An 18,976-nucleotide genomic window follows, 5' to 3' on the forward strand; every position below is an offset into this window, starting at 1 on the left:
ATACGTAAATGCATGTGCATGGCTATGTTCTATTTACAAATTAAAAAAAAAAAGCAGCTGGGATTTGGCCCATCGGCCATAGTTTGCTGACCCTTGGTATAGATAAATCTAAGCTATCAAACGTTTAACTGTTTTCAGTTTTATACCACTTTTTCAAGATCTTGAAAAGATATTTTCCTATCTTGTAAATTGCCATTTTTATTAAGTGATTGCCTTTTTTGATGAGATAAAGCTGTTTGTTGTTACTGCCTATCTCCTCCAAGTGCTAAGGAGGACTATTTTTACATGCCACCTAATCATAGAATATTTTGCATTCTGTAACTTCAAAATGAAACAAAACCTCCCTTCTCTCGACAGATAAACACTACATGTGAAGAGTGGTGACGGGAACACTGATTCCCCAAGTGGCCCTAGAGAAGGAAAGCAATCAGTATCACATGGACTTACCCTTCGTGTAGCCAAAGATGCTGTTGAAATAGTCTTTCTACTGCTTTCCTCCCCTCGGTCAAAACTCTTCATACCATGGGCTGCATGAAATCAAAGCAAACTTTCCCATTTCCTACCACACTTGAGAATGAGAAACGACACTCAAGTGAAGAAAACTTTATGCCAGAAGAGAGATTTCTACCAAGGATGCCTTCTCCAGTTGTCGAAGAGAACGTGAAGACGCCCCCAGAGCCCAGTGTTGTGGTCCTAGAATATGCACACCGTCTGTCCCAGGAAATCCTGAATGATGCCTTGCAGCAGTGGGCATGCAATAACATCAAATACTGTGATATCCCATACATTGAGAGCGAGGGGCCTTGATGGTAGGGTGATGACACTTTCTTAAACTGTGGTTATAGTTGGTGCTAGTTTTAAATATATGAAACAAAAGCAAAAATGGTGTGAATAAGTACAGATAACTCTATATGGATGTAAAAAAAAAAAAGGCCTATGATAACTTCCCTGGTGTAGGAACACAAGACGAAACGTGTTTTAAGCAGTTTTACATTAATAACAGCATTTTCTACCTGCTTGATCCTGGATTTTAGTCACTTAAAGGACACCACAATAATCAGCTGCATGTCACACCACTTTCTTCTTGAGGCAGTAGCAACATCACCAAAGAAAATGCTTAAGAATAAAAAGTGCCCCAGGTTCCAAATGCTTAAGGCATAACTTTAAAATAACATATTTACACAAAAAAGCTAAAGATATGAAAAAGGTTTTTCTTGGAATGCCTTGGCAGGGCAACAGCACTCAAGCCATAATGATAATTAGTGGGTCTTGTTTCTTAAAATCATTTGTGTCAAGGATCCCCACTTTTTGACACAAAGGATCAAACATTAGAAGGCAAGTCAATGTATAGAAGAGGTCCAACTTAAACCCTGTCCTTAATGATATTTATTTTTGTAAGTGAAGAACTACCACCTTGAACCTCAGGGCCCTAACTCACCATCACTATTACTGGATGACTCAGACTTTGTGTCTTAAAAAGATACAATTTACAGAAGCCATGATATTACATAAATGTCTACTGCATTGAATTAAGAAGCTCAGTGATGTAACTATACAAGAAAACAAATATGGGTACCTTTTATAAATAGCAATCCAGTAAATCTTAAAATAACAAGTCTTGTCTGCAAGGCAGAAGGTAAAACATGGTCTCAGTGTTTAATGTGTATTAAACCAAACTGTCCCACAGAAGTAGACAGCTGGCCTACTGTGCACTCTTTCCTAATTTTTGTCGTCTGGTGTGGCAGTCACCATTCAAACCACTGTGGCACCAGATAATGCAGAGAGATTTGTGGTTGGATTGCAGAGCCAAAAAGACAGAGCGCATCCCCAGTGAAACAAAGCCAACACATACTTTAAAGAGTATTCATGCATTTTCTAAATGGCAACACAATGTCCATACAGCATTTATAGCCATTATACTATAATTTTCATAAACTTACCTGTCTTTGAAGGTATTTGTTTTTTTAATTGTCAAAGCACGCCCCGCCCCCGCAGTCTTTTTTTTTTTAAAGGATTAAGTACTGTTCGAGAATTCAATGGTAACAGAAAATTAAGGGGTAGGAAGATACAACTTGTAGGAGAATTGGGACTGACTCTCTTTAAAACTACCTTTTCATCAAGATTTGCTACACATAGTTTAAGTGAAAAGGGAATTACTTAAGCCCATTTATGCTGGATCCTTTTATTAAAATACAACAGATCCTTGTCATCAGAAGACAGAAAAAGCCTTGAGACCTCCTTAGTAAGAGAAATATGCATTTGGTCTTGGAAGCAGGCAGAAAAGCTACCTCTAATGTTAACAATTGTACTTTGAAATCACAATCAAATATAGTGAATTCTCCAAATTACATGGGCAAAGAATTACTCTTTAAAGTGAGCAATGTGCCATCTTTCAGTTGCCTTTGGACACCCGATCATTTAACATGAATGTCACCTAGTTCCAGGATCTATACTTTCCTGTTGTACTTAAAGTCTTGCAACTTATATAACAGAAAAACCACCATGTGTGTTCATAGAAGGATCTGAAGTTGTAAGGCTAAAGGCAGAAAGTTTCACATAGGTCCTAAACATTTCCATCTCTGAAGAGAAATTTGGGTTTTTAAGGGTTTATACTAGTGACTCTGACAAAAGCCTAGATGTGTTTTTTACTCATTTTATATTTCACACCATTTGCTGTTTAAAAGCATTTAACTAGGTAAATAAAATAATACTATGGTGAGAAGACAAAGACATATAAAGCCACATACCACACTAAATTTTTCGGTCTACATAGACTAGTGGGCTTTGGCTACTTCTAAATATTTTAACTTCTGGTTCCTTCTCTGCTTTGGACCCCTATTTCCCAGGGGTAGAGCAGGGATGCTGCCAAATGCTTATCTAACTGTAAGTCTAATCTCTATCACCACGGCAGTAGTTTTGTCTGCCTCTGCAAAACAAGTTTCCAATGTTTTAAACTGAGAGAAAGGACAAGTAGCAATTTTCTTTCTTTACAGTATTGACATGTGCCCAACCACTGCATCTTTTCCCTCAGAGGCAGATAAGCCTCCACCAGCGCCAAACAGAACCACCAGGTGGCAACTGTGGAAGCAGCAGAGTATCAGAAGAAATGTGCTAATTCCTTATTTACAGAAGCCCACCTGACACCACAGATGTGCTTCACTGATGCCTTTCCCGGTTAAACGTCTCTTATGTCTCTATATACCGTTCAGTTACATGCCTGTGATCCTAGAATTCTCTTAAGTTGCCTTATCCGTTCTTTGCAAACTACCTATGGCTATTAGCACTTAAAGCACAATTTAAAGGAACAAAAATGATTCCCATCTTCACCCCAGAGGAATAATTTGTGTCAAATTGCCTTATTAAAAATAGACGAATGAATGAAGTAGGATGATATTCATATATTCTACTCATTATCATTGATATTTTATGAGATGGGGCAACTTTGGTATTACATAGGTTTAGAAATCAAGTTGGGGCACTTTATAGTGTTAAGAAACAGTACTTTAGAAACAAAGTTCTAAAGAATATCATGTCCTCACACTGTATTTGTGTGACTATGTCTTCCTTGGAGCTGTGGGCACTGGCTCAAAAGCACTAATTGCATCTTAGTTTGCAAAACTCAAGTTTTGTGAGCAAATTCTCTTCCCTGTATGACTTAGCTATGAAATGGTCTATTTTTTTCTAGATATTTTTGTGAAAACATTTTTTGTAACTGTACAATAAAATCCAGTTGCAATTAACTAGCTCTGAGTTCTTATTTCAAGTAAGCAAATGCTTTTCAACCTTCCATACTTTCAAATTTTTTAACAACATAAAAGATTTCACCATTTTCTTCATTCTTAAATATAAAAGTGAACAAAAGTTTATACAAATAATTTCTTGGGATCATTCAGGTCCAATTTAGGTGCTGTAAAAATATAAATGCAAACGTGTCCATCATCATGGCATCCTTATTCTAATCTGCTCTCTGAATCTTCTGGATGAAAAATGCTTCATTTCAAATCAAGAACTAAGAAATAGCAATACCTTTTGAACTACAATTTCTTCGCCTATGAGCAGGGTGAAGAATAGTCTTTCATGTCCTTTGCAGTTCTGTTGCTTTATGTTCTTACAAACCTGAAGTTCTCTTATGTATTTAAAGTATTTTGGGATAAAGGAGAAACTATACCAAATTACAAAATAAATGATCAGCTGACCTTTAATTAAAAACTTATCCTTTAGCTATCTAAGGTTTTGGAGTCTAGAACACTTTATAGTACCCTGTGTACATTAAAAAACATATATTGTTTTGCCAGTACAAATTATTGAAGACATTTATATTTAAAACAAAAGTCTTATTTCCAGTTATTTTTTTCTTTTGATTTGAACCTTCTATAAGGACAATTATCATAACACAAACAAGTTTGATATAAATTGCAAAAAATACAGTGTACCTGTCTTACCCCACTGCCATTAAGCAGATTCCAACTCATAGCGACCCCACAGGGTTTCCAAGGCTGTAAATCGTTACAGAAGCAGGCTGCTACATCTTTCTCCAGTGAAGCCACTGGTGGTTTCATACCACTGACCTTTCGGTTGGCAGTCAATGCTTTAATCATCGTGCCAACCTGTTCCTGTCCTGTCTTAAAGATTGGCGTTTCTTAATCCTTCATTTGCCAAATTAGCAAAAACTGTAAATAAAAAGGAACAGTGTTTTCCTGTAGGGTGGGATTTTGATTAGGGAAGGGAGAAGCTCAGAATACCACTAAAGAGGTAACTTTATAAAAACTTTTTAAATGTAGAGAAAATTCCATGAAGTATTAACAAAGTATCCAAAAATTTTTCAGTTATTTTTTATAATCTACATGTAAGTTTATTTAATAAACATGTAAGCCACTGTTCAAAGCCAAAACACAAAAGTTCCCGTTTCAGTTAGATGTACTAATTTGAGAGAATCTCTAAAGGCCTTCAAATTTTCCTGTCTTCTAAAGCGGGTTGGCAAACTTTTTCTGAAAAGGGCCAGGTATTTTAGGTTTTGCGGGGCAACTACTCAACTCTGCCGCTGTAGTACAAAGGCAGCCGCAGGTAATGTGTAAACAAAAGGTAACAGCTATGTTCCAATAAAATGATTTATGGACACTGAAATTTGAATTCCACATAATTTTCATGTGGCATGGAATAAATCTTTTTTTTTTTCCTCAACCATTTAAAAATCTAGAAACCATTCTTAGCTTAAAAATTCTTAGCTTACAGGCTGTAAAAGAACAGGCCAGATTTGGCCCATGGGCCACAGTTTGCCATCCCTTGCTCCAAAATAACAGCTTAAAAGCATAGTCACCTCAAAATATCAGATCATTGCTTCCCAGAGATTTAAAGTGATTATTCACATCTTCATCAGTAACTTCTTTTAGATCAGCTGGTTTCCACTTCGGACTCTGGTCTTTATCTATTAAAACTGTCAAGACAGAGATGTTAACACATTTCTTCCTGGTATTACCAGATTTTCATTACTGAATTGACAGGAACTATATGTTTTGTTCTGTTACACCTAAGGTTGCTATGAGCTACAGCTGACTCAACAGCAACTAACAATAACCGTCTTGTATTTTTATTAGGCATAGTTTTCTATAGCACTTTTTTTTCTATAAATTTTAAATGTTTATACATGTATAATTTTTCTGTTAAAGTAAAACCCAAAGAATTTGGATTCTTGGATACAATATATTGATGATGACCAGTATGGATACTTTCTAATCTAAGCCTGATATCTCTAGCTTTAATAAAATTTACTGAGATAATCCAGTGACTTAAGCATCAAAAATCTTTTTTTTTTTTTCCTTCAAACAAAATAGTAAATGAAATCTCTATGATCTAAAGCAGCTAAAACCAGACTTGGTGTGGTTTAAGGGGAAGGCAGGAAAAGGTAACAGGCCCAGATCTGCCTTCTCAACCTCCTCCACATTGCCTTTGAGGGTGAGGGGAGAAATTAATCACTCAAGGTACAGGGAAGGGGGCTGTACGCCTAGTTAAAGGTGGCTACTGCAGTTCTGCTGAATCCTCTGGTACGGACAACAGCTCTAAATTAAAAACCCAGACCACCTTCAGGTTATCGTCAAACCCTCTCCCTCTCCTATTTCAATGTAGTCATCACTTCCTGCAGCCACAGCATCCCCTCAGGGTTATGAGGCAAGCTCTAACCTCTCCTAAAAAGGAGGGGGAATATCAGTTTCCTTGTTGTGATATTGGAGGAAACTGGGAGAGGGTATGCAGGATCTCTCGTATTTTACAACTGCATGTGAATCTACAATTACCTCAAAAAGTTTTTTGAATTATTTTGATTTTTTAAGAGGGAAGGGGCTGTAGTCGGTATGTTTGTGGTAGGGAATTTCATTCATACTTAAAATGTGCATAATTCTTGTGAAGAATGGAAATATTTAAACTCACAAACTCTACAGTGAACCCAAAAAAACCTAATTTAGCATAAAAGGCTGAATAGTTAAAGAAGCAGTCTGGGAACCAAAGAAGAAAGAAGGCTGCCTTGGGAGGTAGTATGTTCCCTATCACTGGGCATTTTCAAGGTTTGGCTGCCTAACTGTGGGCTTTCAATATCAGATCAGTGGTGATATTAAACACTGATGTTCTGATTCTTGCCAATTTGAAAGTTTTATCTTCCTCGGACAGGGTAAACAAAGAACAATCCTAGGACATTCTTTTTGCAAGAATCTCTTTCCCTTTCTGGTCAAACCTATCTACCACCTCCTTCAGATTCCACTGAAGGGCAAAAGAAAATATTAATCAAATCTGTTACTTTATTTTAAAGTAATATATATTCTTTACCTACAATAGATATAACTGAAGTTCCTGCCATATAGGCAACTAAGGTTTTTCAGACGGTCTCATGAGATGCCCACTCAAATTCCATTTGGTAGCTCTCTAGCTCTGACATAATCCATTTTTATTCTAAAATCAGGAAGACATTGATTCTACATGTTAAAGAATTCTTAACATTTCCCTAATTTGATAATGTATTTTATCTAATTTGCTAACATTTTTTAATTTGCAAATTTAACAGCAAACATTTGATTATACAACACTAAACAGTTTTATCCAGAATAGATAATAACTTTCTGAATAAAGAAGCTATGCTGAAAGACGAGGAAATATACTCTCTCTTTATTGAAAAGTGGCTTGATAAAGCACCTGCTTTATTTTTTTTTTTTATGAATTAGGACTTAGATTGCTACTTTGATACTGGCTTCCACTTTTTTCCTTAAAATAACTGACAGTATAAATTAAAAGCAATGCTTCTCCTTTTTCAGTCTAGAATGGCTGTTATAACCTATAAAAATATATATACTGAACTCTAAATATTTTACTTTAGTAACAAAACCCAAGTAGCACACAGGCCCTCTTAAAATCTGAGGTCTAGGCTCTGATCCATACACAGCAAGAATTTGCAGGGAATAAATTAACAGGGAAATGCTTATTTTACTTGGTTTCAATAAAATATACAGCCATCTCCTCTGATTCAACTCCATGTGTCCTCTGAAAAGGTTTGAACTCAGTGCTTACTTCTGGTGATTCTATATCATGTAAGAAATTAAGAGAATTCTAAAACAGTGGTGACTGGTATTTCTCAAAGCTTAGAGCATAGAGAACATAACCCTTTTATTCAGGTAAAACTTATATCAAGGGTCCACACTACATTAAAGTGATTAATGAAAATGTAAGAAAATTAGGTATGCAAAACACATTCAGAGGGGAACAACTCATACCACAGAAATAACAGCTATTATTTATAAGGGTAAGTGATTATAAATAAAAAGGAATTATTGCATTTTTGCTTTAAAAAAAGAATCAACCACTACACTTGCTGTTTCTAAATATGCTGATGTTGGAGATGGTAAGAAAAAACGGAGTGTATCAGTAATAACATTAGCAGATGGTAGTAACTGTGCTGTATGGTTTTTATACAGCAATGTTTAACTGCTCTGGTACAGGAAAGAACAGGGATGGTAGGGTTCAGCCACTGCTGGGATTTTGCCTGGCAGTACAAAAGAGGGAGGAAAGGCTGAGGGACTTGAGGGCTTTTTGTAAGGGAAATGAATGTTCAAAGGCTTCAGCAGCAAAATGAGTTTACAAGCTCATGCTGCACTTATCAGAGGCAGTCCATGTGACTACAGGAGCAGGATTACCTCTTACACGTAAATTAGGGAACGGTGGCCAGGTTATATGAATTTTTTTTTTAACACTATTAGTTTCAAAGACTGACCTCTCTTTATATCTCAACTGGTAATAGGAAAACAAAACAAAAACTCTGCAATCTTTATAAAAGTTAAATGTTCACTTTAATATAGCTATCATTTCTGACTAAGAGTATATTCCTACAAATCCTATTTTCATAGCCAAGAAAGAAAATCAACTGTCACTTACCTGCTCTAACACCTTCATGAAAATCATGACCTCCCTGAAAGAAAATCAAGATTTAATGGGGTAATTTCCAAGCATTCCTATTCCTGGTGATCTTCACTCCACCCACCTCAGCCCATGGCTACAATCTGAACAGTGACATTCAGAAAACCCACTCTCTGGTCATCACTACCTATTTTTATTTGCTCAAGTATTTCCTCTGCTGTAAATCCTTGATCTTACTGAGGCCCACTGACCCTACGACTTTCTCACCATCTGTACTGGCTTCTCATCCTTCCTGGTCCAGCCCATTTTCCCCAGTGCTTTAATACAGTCCCTCTCTCTTGAACTGTTTTCAGCTCCCTCAGTCTCAGCTCCCTCACACTGCTTTCCCTCCTTCACACTGGCCTGGCAAAACCCCATCACCAGCTGAACCTCACCATTACCTCTGCCTGTACCGGAGCAGCTAAACCCTACTGCAGAAAAAAAATCACATAACTAATGTGACTTTAATTTAAAATCCATGATCCCAAACTTCAAACAGGCATGGAAAATTACCCAACAATCCATGCTCTCTACTCTACTCCCCAAGATAATGACTTAAACTGTCTTTTGCCTTGTCAACCTCTACCCTCAGCACACTCTGTTGTTGTGGTTAGGTGCCATCGAGTCGATTTCAACTCCTAGTGACCCCTTGTACAAGAGAACGAAACACCATCCTCAATCGTTGCTATGTTTGCAGCCACTGTGTCAGATCCAGTATACTCTACTCTCAATAAATTCTCAGCTAATGCCTTATTTCACTAAAAAAGAAAAAAGAGAAGCCCTCATAGATATCCCCATCTTCCTACCACAAAACCTGAAGCCTACCTGCATTTATCTGCACCTGTCTTCCCTTCCATGACAACAGAAGAAGAAACCATCTCCCTTTAGAACGCCAGTCTTTCCCTACATTCCAGTTCACATCTCCTCTTGCCTTCTCAAGGACTTTGCTTGAGAAGCTACCCACCTCCTTTTCCTGACATCATCAACGCAAGCAGCATAACTTACTGGCTAAGTACATGGAAACTGTCTGGATTCAGATCTTGATTCTACTACGTAGTAACTATGTGACTCTGGGCTAGTAAATTCTCTAAACCTTAGTTTCCTTCTATATGAAACAGCAGTATCAATACATGTGTCATAAGATTATTTTAATCCACATCCCAGCACAACACCTGACACTCAGGAAACGTTCAGTAAATAAATGTTAGGATCATCAACATGATCTTTCTTCTCTACTGGATAATTCCTAATCACTTGTAATTTTTTTTTTTGTAAACATGTTCTAATACCTTCCATCTTAAAAAATAAAAAACCTCACTTGATTCCAGTCCCAGCTTCTACCCTATTTCTATTTCAAGAAGAGTTGTGTACACATACTGTCTCAGTGTCTTCACACCATTTACCACTCATATCCTCTCTACACTAGACTATAACTTCTGTCCCCACCACTCCTCTGAAACAACCTGCCAAAATCACCCACAGTTTTGATGTTGCCAAATTCAAAGGATACTTCTAGTCTCATCTACTAGACCCTTTGGCTGTAGTCAATGCTGTTCATTATGCCCTCCTTCTTGAAACACTCCTCTCTTGCTTTTGTGACACCATTCTCTCCTGGTTCTCCTACCTCTCTAGCCCTTCCCTCTTCTCACTGCTCTTTCTCCTCTAGCCCACCTGGAAATCAAGTTGGAGTTCCTTAGAGCTCAAAATCTCAGATGTCTTTTATTTTCCTTCTACGTGATCATTCCATACTATGCACTATAGATCAATTGTCTGGTGGTCAATTCTTTTAAAATATGAAATGTCACTTCTCTGCTCAAAACCATCCAGTAGCTCCCCAGTTTACTCAGAACAAAAGCCGAAGTCCTCATATAGACCTTCAAGGTCCCATATGCTCTGCACAGCTCCTTCTACCCTGTTCCCTCTGACCTCATCTCTCATGCACCCCCTCCTCTACTCCATCCACGTGGCCTCCTGGCCTCCTAGAACAAGAAGGCACACTCCCAACTCAGCTTTGTACCTGTAGTTCCCTCTGCCTGGGGTGCTCTTCTTCTAGGTCTTTCGTCAAAGAACATCTCAGTGAGGTATTCCCTGATTATCCTATTCAAGTTTCAATCCTCTGTCCCTCTATATTCCATACCTTCCTTCTCTGCTTTGTTTTCTCCTTAGGACTTTTAACTTATAAACTATGTATTTTGTATATTTATCTGGTTTATGGTATGTCTCCCCCACTGTAAAGTTCCATGAAGGCAGGGATTTTGTTTTTTTCACCTATGTATTCCCAGCACTTCTTCCAGCAGTACCCAGTACATGGTACGCACTCCTATTTTTTAAGTAAATGAATAAATCCCCAAACTTTTAAAAAGCAACTGGTGCTAATGTCTCACAGACTTAAACCCCTAGCCCAAACCTCTAAGCTCCAATTCCTAAATACATTATTTCCCTCACATTCACAAAAGTCCTATCAACTCTATCTCCCACATCTGTCTCAAATCTATTCTCTCCATCTCCATCCTAGTCTAAGGAGCTATTATTTTCCACCTGGACTACTGTAATAAACTCTCATCTGGTCTTTGCATCTATTCTGAACCCCTCCATCTCTATTTCCATTCAGCAGCAGTAACCAACCACCTTCTTAAAGCAAAGCCGATCAAATTAAAATCATATCGCCCCCTGCTTAAAACCCTGAGAGGCGTATTAACATACTCATTTCTCATCCTTCAGATTACAGAGGAGGTAACATCTCAGAGACGGTTTCCCTGACTTACTTAAAGCAGGTTTCCCTTTGCCTCCCACGTCCCCTCCTATCCCTGTGTCACTCTCTTCATCATTAATTCCTTATACTTCCTTTAGAGCATTTACCACAATTTGGAATTATTTTACTTATTCTTTATAGTCTCAGCAGGCTATACACTCCACAAGAACAAGGACTGTGTCTTTTTATTCAACATAGCTAATACTTAGCTCAGTGCCTGGCATATAGCTAATATATTTGCCTAGAGACTGAAGGAATAAATCAATCCAGGCAGTGCACAAAATGTACTATGAAAAATATGCACTGAGTGAGGTATACAGGGTAGTGGTCAAGAGTGCAGGCCCTGGAGTGAGACTGCCTCATTTCACATGCCATTTCTCAGCCACTTACTAAGCTGCACAACCAAAAGCAGGTTATGTCTCTATGCCGTTTGCTCATCTGTAAAATGGAGGTAATAATACCAACCCTCCTAGAGTAAGAGTTAATAGAGAGAATGCATGTATAAGTGCCTAGCATAGTTTCTACTCATAGAAACATTTGATAAATCCTCGCTGCTATTTACATCTTACAGGGAGTGACTTTAGGCCAACAGAGCTTTATTTCTGGTTGAATATCTTAATAACTATCTGAAGACATTAAAATCCATTAAACATGTACAATGTTCTGGTTATTAAATGAAATATTTCCTTTAGGTCACAAATTTACCAATCTAAATAAAAGTAAATTTATTCATTCCATAAAATGATGTTTCTTCAAGGATCCTTTGTACATCAGCACAAAAGGGATGATTCTGCCTTTAAAGAGCTTATTATCTGGAAGAAGAAATCACTATGACTCTGAAATGTTTCGTGAAATCAATATTGCACGGGATTACTATCTACTTTAAATGTATTTACAATGGTACTTTCAATTCTAACCTATTAATTAAAACATTTAACAAATAACTTCTATTTGTACATTTATTATATGTCAAGAACTACACTAAGCACTTTATATATGGATTCACTAAACCCTTACGACGACTTAAAACGTTCCTCATTTCACTGATGAGGGAATTCAGATTCAGTTTCCACACCTTGCCCAAAATCACAAAGACCAAGCCTGTAGCACGGTTAATGTCTGTTCTGTATCCCAGATGAGGTCTGAGGCCTTCTTACACTTAGATGCAAATGTAACTGCTTGTTTCATAAAGGCTCAGTACCAATCTGGGCAGCAGTATTGCCACACACCTAAAGATAGCTGGCATGCTGTGCTTTCACAGAGTAGATTTACATGTAATTTTTATTTCCTTCTTTATACTTTTCTGTATTTTACATCTTACAATGAACACACTTTTATAACTATTTCCTTTAAGTCTTACCATACAAGCTTGACTTAGCCGATATTCCATAGTTAACACTTCCTGTAACGTCTTTGAAGTCCCCTCTATGAGTTGCCTTAGTGTGATCTTTAGGGATGTTGGAGACATTTTATTAATTATCTATTGGGGAAAAAAAGATTTAGCCCAACAGTTACTTTATTGTTCATAATAAACTAGCTGATTTTTCTACACAAATCACATTGAAACATGCTCCTTCACAGTACTTTCACATCCCAAAGTCTCATAAAAGACCTCAACCTGTCTTACCAAAGCATCAAAAAAAGTTTTCTAATATGTTACAAAAACAAAACATATCATTCCACAAGTGGAATACATTCTATACCTGTAACTTACAAAGTAATAAAATCAATCTATATTTGTAGCTTGCTTGTTATAAATATGGTCCCAACTAGGTAAGCAAACAGCAATTACATCTGACTGAGGTTAATACACATCTTGCAAACTGCAAACACATCACAGAGGACACTTCACTGTAAAATATAAAGGAGGTGGAGGAGGAGAAATACAGCAGCTCTCCCCTCCCACACTGTGACTCTAGGGATGTGCCTTATCTGAACTAATTTCTTCATCCGTAATAAATCAATTTACCTTGAAAGAAAGGGGAGAAAACAAGCTACCGTGACACACTCTTCTATAACAGTATTTTTTTAATCTATTTTGTTGTTGAGAATATACACAGCAAAACATATGCCAGTTCAACTGTTTGTACATGTATAATTCAATGACACTGATTACATCCTCCTTTTCTGAGTTGTTCCTTCCTATAGTATTTAAATATTTAATAAAATTAGAACTTCAGACCTGACTCTGTGGCTACAATGCTATGCCACGTCCTTTTGAATTTAAAGATGCTCATAAAATACGTGTGTAAGCGTGTAAGACCGTGACCACAACGGCTGCTGCAGGAGGCCTGCTGCAGGCTGTGAATGTGTAATGTCTGCCCTTTCCTTTTTAATTCAGGCTCTATTGTTGAATGACTGTCTCAAGGGTTTAAACTTCACTTTTTGAGTTCAAAGAATTCCTTGGATCAGGATTCCACAGAAAATCTACAGCAATAAAATTTTTTAATGGTGAAATGTTAAAAGCTTTCCCCTTGAGACTGGAAATAAGACAAGGATGGCTGCTATCACTACTTCTTCTAAACATTTTATTGGAGGTGCTAGCCAGTATAGGAAGCTGACAGGGATAGGGTGGGAAGGAACAAATGAAAAGGATATGGACAGAAAGATGAGAAGGAAATGAGGAAGAGCGACAATATTATGTATACAGAAAATCCGAAGTAATTTGTAAACTATTAGAATAAGTGAGTTTAGCAAAGTCATTGGATATAAGGTCAATATACAAAATTTAATCTCAAATTATATTTCTATATATCAACAAATAGAAGATGAAATTTTAAAATGATACCATTTACAACTGCATAAAAAATATGAAATATCTAGGAATCTACTGAAAGATGTATAAGTGCAAGCTCTCTACACAGAAAATTACAAAGCATCGTTGAGAGAAATTAAATATGGAGAAACATACTACACTGATGGAATGGAAAATTTCCTCTTGGAAGTCTGGAATTCTGGTAAGTACTAGGCAGAGGATGTCTATGTGACCAGCCCTGCAAAAAACTTTGGCACTGAGTCTCCATGAAGCTTCCTTGTGACAACACTTCACCATGTGTCGTCTCAACTCTGCTGGAAAAACTATACACATCCTGTGTGACTTCAGTGGGAGAAGACTTCTAGAAGCCTGGGCCTAGTGTTCTCCAGATTTTGCCCCACGCACTGTCCTTTTGCTGATTTTGCTTTGTATCCTCCCTCAGTAACAAATCATAGCCATGAGTATGGCTATACACTGAGTCCTGTGAGCCCTCCTAGTGCATCACCGAACCTGGGGGTGGTCTTGGGGAACCCTGGCACAGAAGGCAACGGTCCACCATCTTTTAGCTTCCAATGTTGTTATTCAGAAATCTGAAGCCTTAGTGTGACATGTTTTATTCTCTGAAAGCTTGTAGGGGGACCCAAACATTTCTTAAACAAGATGTAAAAGAACTGACCATAAAGGAAACAAAGTAAAAGATGGATTAGATTAAAACTATTTTCTCTTCATCAAATGACACCACGAAGAGAGAGAAATTTGGGGCACAGGTTGGAGGAAGATATATGCAATACATATATTAGACAAAGGGCTTATATCCAAAATATATTTTTTTAAAAATTCCCACAAATAATAATAAAGGTTTAACAGGGACTTCACAAGCAAGGATACTCACGTGGCCAATAACACATAAAATGGTGCCCAATTTCATTAGTCATATGGAAATGCAAATTAAAACTACAATGCAATGCTATTTTATATCCACCAGAGTGATTAAAATGAAAAAGACAAATAAAATCCAGTGTTGGTGAGAATATGGAGCAACTATAGAGTTTTCATGGCAAGGAGCCCTGGTGACACAGTGGTTAACATGCCCTGCTGCTAACAGAAAGGCTGGCAGTTTGAGCACACCAGCCGCTTCACAGGAGAAAGATGTGGCAGTCTTTTACAGCCTTGGAAACCTTAGGAACAGTTCTATTCTATCCTGTAGGGTTGCTATAAGTTGGAATCAACTTGACGGCAACAGGTTTTTAGTTTTGTTTCCGGATGACACTGCAGTACTACTCCTGGGTATACCCAACAGAAATTTGTTACATATGTTACTAAAAGATGTAGAAGAAGATTATAACAGCACTATTAGAAACAATACTAAATGTCCATCAACAGTAAAAAAAAAAAAAAAAAAAAAAAAGTCCATCAACAGTAGAGATACATAAATACCAAAAACCAAACCCATTGCCATTGAGTTGATTCTGACTCATAGCACCCTGTAGGACAGAGTGGAACTGCCCCATAGTTTCCAAGGAGCGCCTGGTGGATTCAAACTGCCAACCTTTTGGTTAGCAGCTGTAGCACTTAACCACTACGCCACTAGGGTTTCCGATACATAAATGTGATATATTCACACAATGGAATATGTAATAGCAATGAATGATCGAACTACTGCTACGTACAACATGGATGAATGTTACAAATACAATGTTGTACAAAAGAAGCCAGACACAAAACCCTACAATTTCATCTGTAAAAAACTCAAAAAATAACACAAGGCATGGTGTTAAAACCCAGTATAATGGTTATCCCAGGGGAGAGGCAGTGATAGGAGAGAACACATGCCAGATATTAATTTATTCTGGGCGTTGGTTATGTTTACTTTGTGAAAAAAATTTGAGCTATACATTTAAGATCTGTATTTTTCTGTATGTTATTCTTCAATAAACTGAGTTCCTAAAATACACACACAGAAAAAGCTCACTGAATATGAACTCCTTAGTAAACATAAGGCCCCTCACAAGCTAGCTCAATTATTTCTTTGGCGTTATTTTCTGAACTCCTTGTTCCCTGCTCTACATTCCCCAGACATCTGTTCTTCGAATATGTGGTTTGTACTAATATCTGGAATACCCTTTGCCACCTTGGAAACTCTTACTCATCTTTTAGACACTGCACAGATGTCACTTCCTCTGTGAAGCCTTCCAGAGTCCTTCTATCATTTCTGGACACCTATAGTGCTTTGTACGAGCCTCTATTTTACCATATTGTAATACTTACATATTCTAATTATTCATGTGTCTGTCTGTTCCACTAGATTGTGAGCTCCTAGAAAGCAGGTACTAGATCTTCATTTCCGTACCTCAGTACTCAGTACAGTGCCTTACCCACATTCATCCATCCATCTATCCATTCATCAATCCATCCACCCATCCTTATCCAACCACTATGTGAAATGCATTGTAATAGGTGCCTGGAGATACACATTTAAGCAAGCTTCTGGGGAGCTTATGGTCTGCCTTAGACAGCACTTAATAAAGCAATGACAGAAAAGGCAGAGAGAAAAAGACACATAATGGGATAAAGACAAGCAAAGAAAAGGCATACCGGCCTTTAGAGAATAACCCTGCCATTTTACGGTGTTTTACAGTATTATTCCTAAAGATCTGAAGCCATTTTGTATTGTTGTTAGGTCTAAGTGGGAAATATCTCTTAGCAGTTGTCCTCGGGGTTCAACGAAATTAAGTAGAAGGCAGAATTTAATCCACAGTGAGAAATCACATCATCTGTTATTTTAAAATCAAGCAGCATAAGCCACTGTCCTACCCTGTCTGTTAAATAGGTCTTTGACTTTTAACTAGATTCAATCAGCCACAGTTAAGCCAGTTATGTTTTAATATGAATTGTGAATGTTTTTCTAAATAATAACCTTACACATAAGCACTTACATCTACAAATCTTTTCCAGAAGTGCTAAGAATGACAATAAACTAATACAAACACAAGTACAAAATACCTAAACTAGAACAAATTGAAGTCCATCTCACTGAATAGTGCAGTTTCACAAAATCATTCTTATTTTTTAATATATTTTCACTATTCTAAAAGGGTCCTATTTCTATGTAAATAGTCCTTTACTGAAAGAAATGGAATTAGTATTTCTTTTTCCCATCTACAATAAAGGAAACCCTGGTGGCATAGTGGTTAAGTGCTACAGCTGCCAAACAAAAAGGTCGGCAGTTCGAATCCACCAGGCACTCCTTGGAAACTCTATGGGGCAGTTCTACTCTGTCCTATAGGGTCACTAGGAGTCTGAATCGACTCGACAGCAATGGGACAGGATCTACAATAAAAGGCTTAGAGCCAGACAAGAAGAATGCATTTTGCAATCTGATCTTAGACGTTTCCAGTAATTTCTTAAAAGCATTTACGACTTAAAATGAAAATATACTACCTAATGATGCAGTGGGTAATGATGCAAGTACTACTACTTCATGATATCCTAAAAGCTCATGAAGGTGTTTACAAGTCAGTAAAGTCCATCAGTGGACTGGAAAACTGTTTTCTCTTCCTGTCTACATAAATTGATGCATTTCCCCCTAAAATTTATTGTACTCATTTCCCAAAAGACAAAACGTGGCCATTAAATTGCTCTTATTAATAGCAATGAACACAGTAGTCTAATGGATACCTTCGGCAAATATAATACACACTTCTACAGATCAAACTTATATTTTAACATAATTTGCATATCGTTTTATTTAAATAGTTGGCTTTACTGAGTTATAATGATGATGAATTCACTCATTCTAAGTGTATAGTTCTATAAATTTTGATAAATGTATACTGTTGTGTAACTGCCACCACGATCAAGAATTAGAACACTCCCATTGACAGACACAGCAGCCAGGAGCTGCTTAGCTGTGTGTGGCTCCACTAGAAGCTGCTCTGACCAAGCGGAACCTGTCCCCTCCTATCCACTGTCCTGAGGGCACTGCATGTGGGTCAAGCCAGTCAAACCCAGTCTACAAGCCTACGTGCCAAAGAAAAAAATGCAATTTGTCTTACTGTGCCATGATAACCTATGTAGTCCATAATGTTTGTTTGTACATACTTCCTTGGAGAGGCGGTATAAAAAGTTCTGCCTCCCTTTGTTCAGGGAGCTTGATTTGAGGTATACACCTCCCTGCTCCTTGCCTGTGCGCTTGCAATAAACGTTCTTCCTCCCTCCTCACTTCAGTGTGTCTTTGTTGATAAGAAGCTGCATCAAGCAGGATCTGCTTCGGGTAACAACATCACCTCAAAGAGTTCTTCCCCAACCCTACCCCCACAGCAGCTGATCTGCTTTCTGTCCCTTTAGTTTTACTTTTTGAGAATTTCATAAAAATAAAAATCATACAGTCTTTGTGTCTGCCTTCTTTCACGTGACATGATGCTTCTGAGCATCATCCATGTTGCACATATCCAGACTATCTTTGTTCCTTCTTATAGCTTTTAATAGTATTCTAGTGTATGGCTATCTGTTTATCTATTCAGTAGTTGTAGTAGTGGGTACTAGGGTTGCTCCAGTTTTTGGCTTTTATAAGTAAAGCTACTATGAACATGAGAGTATAAGCATCTGTGTGGACATGTTTTCGTTCTTTTTGGGTAAATACTTATGAGTGGAATTTTTGGAGCTCATGGTGAGTACATGTTTAACTGTAAGAAACTACCAAAATACTTTGCTGCGAGCAATGTATGAGAGCTTTCTTGGTTATCTAGTGCTGCTGTAACAGAAATATCACAAGTGGATGGCTTTAACAAAGAGAAATTATCCTCTCACAGTCTAGGAGGCTAGGAGTCTGAATTCAGGATGCCAGCTCCAGGGGAAGGCTTTCTCTCTCTGTCAGCTCTAGGGGAAGATCTTTGTCATCAATCTTCCCTGGTCTAGCAGCTTCTCAGCACAGGGACCTCAGGTCCAAAGGATGCACTATTCTCCCGGCTCTTATTTCTTGATGGTATGAGGCTGAATCAAGATACAATCTAATCTTGTAGATTGAGTCGTTCCTC

The 18,976-nt window shown here is 37.6% G+C and overlaps 2 protein-coding genes across 6 annotated transcripts in view; one reads left to right on the forward strand and one right to left on the reverse strand.

Moving 5' to 3' along the window:
* The first annotated feature begins 522 nt into the window (after nucleotides 1-522).
* Nucleotides 523-807, forward strand: C6H2orf88 (chromosome 6 C2orf88 homolog). The gene has a single exon (XM_049887698.1). The coding sequence runs from the start codon at nucleotides 523-525 to the stop codon at nucleotides 805-807; it is 285 nt and encodes a 94-aa protein (XP_049743655.1).
* The window catches only part of HIBCH (3-hydroxyisobutyryl-CoA hydrolase), a 94,050-nt gene continuing 75,837 nt past the window's right edge, over nucleotides 764-18,976 (reverse strand). The window contains exons 12-15 of one of the 5 annotated variants that reach the window (XM_049887696.1): nucleotides 12,546-12,665; nucleotides 8,413-8,446; nucleotides 5,318-5,434; nucleotides 764-851 (exon numbers count right to left, since the gene is read on the reverse strand). In XM_049887696.1, coding sequence (XP_049743653.1) covers nucleotides 5,319-5,434; nucleotides 8,413-8,446; nucleotides 12,546-12,665 — 270 coding nt within the window. In that variant the 3' untranslated portion in view covers nucleotides 764-851; nucleotide 5,318. Of the gene's footprint in view, nucleotides 852-3,698; nucleotides 5,435-8,412; nucleotides 8,447-12,545; nucleotides 12,666-18,976 lie in introns of those variants that run through there. The other 4 variants (XR_007517885.1, XR_007517886.1, XM_049887695.1 and 1 more) reach the window with 4 other exon arrangements.

The sequence above is a fragment of the Elephas maximus genome, chromosome 6 (genome assembly GCF_024166365.1).
Source record: "Elephas maximus indicus isolate mEleMax1 chromosome 6, mEleMax1 primary haplotype, whole genome shotgun sequence".
Classification (NCBI taxonomy): domain Eukaryota; kingdom Metazoa; phylum Chordata; class Mammalia; order Proboscidea; family Elephantidae; genus Elephas; species Elephas maximus.